The 4,348-nt window shown below is 43.3% G+C and overlaps 1 protein-coding gene across 1 annotated transcript in view; it reads left to right on the top strand.

Annotated features, from left to right (window-relative positions):
• The window catches only part of MARCH11 (membrane associated ring-CH-type finger 11), a 70,926-nt gene that overhangs the window by 855 nt on the left and 65,723 nt on the right, over window positions 1–4,348 (top strand). Inside the window, exon 2 of the mRNA XM_009288099.1 lies at window positions 1,404–1,467. Within this exon, the coding sequence (XP_009286374.1) occupies window positions 1,404–1,467 (64 nt within the window). The remainder of the gene's footprint in view (window positions 1–1,403; window positions 1,468–4,348) is intronic.

Raw genomic sequence — 4,348 nt, 5'->3', positions numbered from 1 at the left:
ACTGGACACAAGAGGAAAATTTTTCACAATGAGAACAATCAACCATTGGAATAATCTCCCCAGGGAAGTGGTGGATTCCCCAACATTGGACTCTTTTAAGATTCAGCTGGACAGGGTGCTGGGCCATCTTTTTTGGCCAAGAAAGGTTGGACCAGATGATCCTTGAGGTCCCTTCCAACCTGGTATTCTATGATTCTATGATTCTGTGAAGATACTGATGCTCTCCTGGAGCTAAAGCAGTCCATGAATCTTCATCTTTAAGGAGCATTTAAGAAGCAGCCCCCACTCTTTTCCCTCCCTACCCCCATACCCTGCCAAAGCTCTAACAGCTGACTACATTGTTCTTGCCAGCTTTCCTCCTCAGTCCTCAAGTTTATAACTGGAAATGGCAATCATCTCTAAGGCAAAGCCAGACTCCACAAGATGTTGAAGGAGAGAACAGAATTAATGGAAAACCTTTTAAAAGCCTCAAGACTTTAAACTTTGGCAACACTGCTCCATGGGTACCACAAAAAGCCTGAGGAGGAGTTTGTATAAGCAGCATGCAATCTTTGTGTATAACCTTGATTCTCTTTTCCTCCTAGGTCTCCTACTCGTGTTCTTACCCTACTCCAAAATGAGTATCTCACACAGGCTCCTCATCTGCTTCTGAACTCACACAACTGCTCTACTGCTGCAGTAGTACTTAAGACCACTTCCTTTTCTGCAACAGCTGCACAGTTCTTCTTCACATCAATTCTTCCTCCACATCTGTTTGGTAACTGCAGAGCAAGCAGATGAAATCCTGGGGGTACCCTTTTGATTGAGTGAGGCGGTAAGTTTAGCTTCTTCCAAGCTTACCAAACATACCAAGTTGCACATTGTTGTTATTCATGTTGTCAATACCCATCATAAAGATGGGAAAATGGTGGTCAAATGCCTGTATTGGGGAAAAATTAAAGGTACCAAAAATATAAGTAGCTTACTATGAATAGTTTTTGGTTGCCCTTCTGGTGTTTCCAGTTCAGGCTGGAAGTGAACTATTCAGCTAATGCTGACCTTGCCAGACTCTCACTAGCCTTCATTCTCTAGTGTCCTGCATGCCTTGAGTATCACTAGATCCAGTCATCTTTGGCTTCAGTTTCTTAAGTGTACCTCCTTCATACACTTTTCTTGTTATCTTTTCAAGAAAGTGGGTTCCCCTGAACCTGCTCACCACAGACTTCCCTTCCCCCAGCCCAGTAGTTTAGTCTGTATCCTATAAGCACTTCCAATTCACATCTCCAAGGATGTAAGACCATGAAAATAGATCTATTTTTTGAAGGTTTCTAAGGCTAGGTTTCTAAGGACAACTGCTTGTGCTAGACTACAGTTTTCTCATACTCCTCTACACCTGTGTTGCTCTCTGTTGTGTCCTGTTTTAGACTCCTGCTCACTAAGGCAAGGACAGTCTCTTAGTTTGCACCTTGTAATGCAGGTCAGAGACCTGTAAGTCTGGTTCCTTCTTCCCCTTCTCAGTACCTCACAGCAGTGTCCAATGTCTGTCTTAGAAGTAGCTGAATAATGATGATTGTCTTATAGGCAGGTGACTCAGGTGTTACATCCTCCCTTGTCTGACTGTGGTGAAGTGGAGTTTGACTCTTCTCAGCCTCCTTCATAAAGTTGGGGCAATTGTTGTTTTCATCTGCTGCTTTGTTTTTTGACTCAGCCCTCCAACCTGGCCATACTCAATGAAGTTGGCTGTAGGGCTAGAGTCTCACAAACAAACACAATGCACATTCACCTCTGCTGAGCTTTTCTTCAGTCGCCCATCTCTTCAAAGCAGCAAGTCACAGCTTTTCTTTCTGGTAGTCCCCAGTAAGAAATAATTTGGTTTGTTCAGATCGGTCTTGCCTAGACAAAGGCTTTTGCATTTTTTTTTTTTCTTCAATTTTCCAGCTCTCTAGGAACATGAGAACATCTGCACTGGGTCAGATCAAAAATCTACTTAGTCTAGTATCCTATTTCCAGTAGCAGCCATAATGTTGTGGAAGGTCTACTCAGACTGATGGCCCATCCAGCCCAATACTCTCTCCAGCAAAGGCTATAGGAGACACTATTTAGCAAGAGTCTGTGAGCCTGGCCATTATCAATGATCCATTCTCCTCATATTTCCTCAGCCGTCATACTTTTTTAATAGCAGTGTTGAAGATCCATTCCTGCTTATTGCCTTTAGCATCTCTTCATGGTCCATGAGTTTGTCTTTGAACCTACTGATACAGTGTGCCTCCAACAGCTGCCTGTGGTAAGTTTCAGAGATTATCTGTGAATAACCTCCCCCATCTCCAAACTGAAGCCCCAGCTCTGTTAGTGTCTTCTTACAAAGGCACGTGCTTATTCCCTTGATTTTTGCTAAACTTTCTCCAACTCTACTATGCCCTTTCTTGAGATGCAGTGAACAGGACCGTACACAGTACTTAAAATGGTTGTGGTTGTGCAAAGTCTTTACTGGGGCCAAAAGTCTTGTTCCTTCATGATAATTCCCTGCATTTTGTTGGCTAAATGTGCAGCAGCCAGTGAAAGCCAGCTTCAGAGAACTGTCAGTGATGACCCCAAGATCCCTCTTGAGTTATAACTGCAGGTTCCAAGTTCAGCATCATGTACATGTGGATTATTTTCCCCCTAGATGCATAATATATATTTATCTACCCTGAAGCTCATCTGTCCCCACTCCCACCACACAGATACACAGTTTTACAAGGTCCTTGCCATCAGGCTGGCATTTTGCTACTAGAAAGGTTCTCATTACCTTCATGATTTTGGAGATTTCAGTGTTCCTTTTCCAGGGAATTGATGAAGGCATTGAAAAAACCTGATCTCAGCACTTGTGCTTAGGTGAGCCCTTCAGTAGTCCATCCTAAGAAGTCACCATTAAGCTAACCCTTTGCTTTCTATCCTTTAAATCCACAGAAGGAGCTTTCCTTCAAGGCAGGTCAGCATCTTTAAACAGCTTTGACGTGGAACCTTGTAAAAGACTTTTTGAAAATCCAAGTGCATGACGCCAACTGGATCTCCTTTATCCACATGCTTATTGACACCCCCACAGAGGTCCAGCCAGCTGTAGCAGAGGTTTTCCACTACAGAAGCCATGCTGGCTCTTTCCCAGCTGGTTGTGTTCATCCCGTGCTCTGAGATCCTATTTTCTAAAACAGAGTCCCTCTTACCATGGGTGGAAGGGAGGCTCACAAGTCTGTGGTTCCCAGAACCTCCTCTGGGCTGTATTTGTAGATGGGACTTACCCTGGCAGACTGCGTCCATGCCAGTGCAGCATTGCAGCATTGCTGGCCAAGGTATGGGATATGTTGTGCAGCCACATTCCCACCAGACTCCCAAGTGAACATCAACTAGTCCTGGTGACTTGTTAACATTAACTTACTCATTTCATCTAATGCTTACTGTTGGTTTACCTTATATCAAGCTAGCTTCTCCGACCTATCTGCTACGCAGAGTTGGTTGGGAGCAGGCGTCTCCCCACCATCTTCATCAGCAAAAAGAAAAGTGAAGAATTAACTGAGCTTCTCTGCCATGGATTTTTCATTCCTGAATGTCTTTTCACACCTTGGTCGTCCAACCATCTCACAATTCCTAGTGCTTCCTGCCTTTGAGTATTTACATAACTTTTTTTCTGTCAGCATAAGCATCCATTCCAAGGTGCTCCTCAAATTCTTTTTTAGTACTCTTAATTTCCTGTTTACATTTGACCTGACTTGCTTTATGACTATTCTTGTTCTCATTTGAGCATTTCCATTTTTAAGTATTGACTTCCCCTGCTCCAATGGTAACCTACCTGACTTTTCTATTGAGTCTTTTCTATTTTCTATTTCCTATTTTCTTCTATTTTCTACTTCTGTCCAGGGTTTTTATTGATCTCTTTTTCACTTGTGCTATACCATTTACTTGGGGTTTTGATATAGTATCTTTGAACACTCTCCAGGCTCCTGGAAGGCATTTGAATTGGTCTTTATATGTTTGATCAATTCCCTCATTTCGACATAGCGCTCTTACTTGCAATTGAGTAGCTATGGCTTGACTCTACTTGGCTTGCTCTTTCTCACTGTAGTGTTAAACCTAGTAGCATTATGGGTACTATTACAGAGCAGCCCTTCAGCTAGTACGTCATGAACTAGGTCCCACACCCCTTGGGGAGTCTAGGAAAAAGTTCTTAAAGTGCTTCCTCAAACTATTCTGCGTCTCATCCTGATGATCATAGAATCATAGAATAGTTTGGGTTGGAAGGGACCTCTAAAGGTCATCTAGTCCAACCCCCCTGCTGTGGGCAGGGACATCTTCAACTAGATCAGGTTGCTCAGAGCCCCCTCCAACCTGACCT

The sequence above is a fragment of the Aptenodytes forsteri genome, unplaced genomic scaffold, assembly GCF_000699145.1.
Source record: "Aptenodytes forsteri isolate BGI_AS27 unplaced genomic scaffold, ASM69914v1 Scaffold27, whole genome shotgun sequence".
NCBI lineage: Eukaryota > Metazoa > Chordata > Aves > Sphenisciformes > Spheniscidae > Aptenodytes > Aptenodytes forsteri.
The sequence above is the reverse complement of the archived record's forward strand: the minus strand, read 5'-3'. Positions and strand labels throughout refer to the sequence as shown.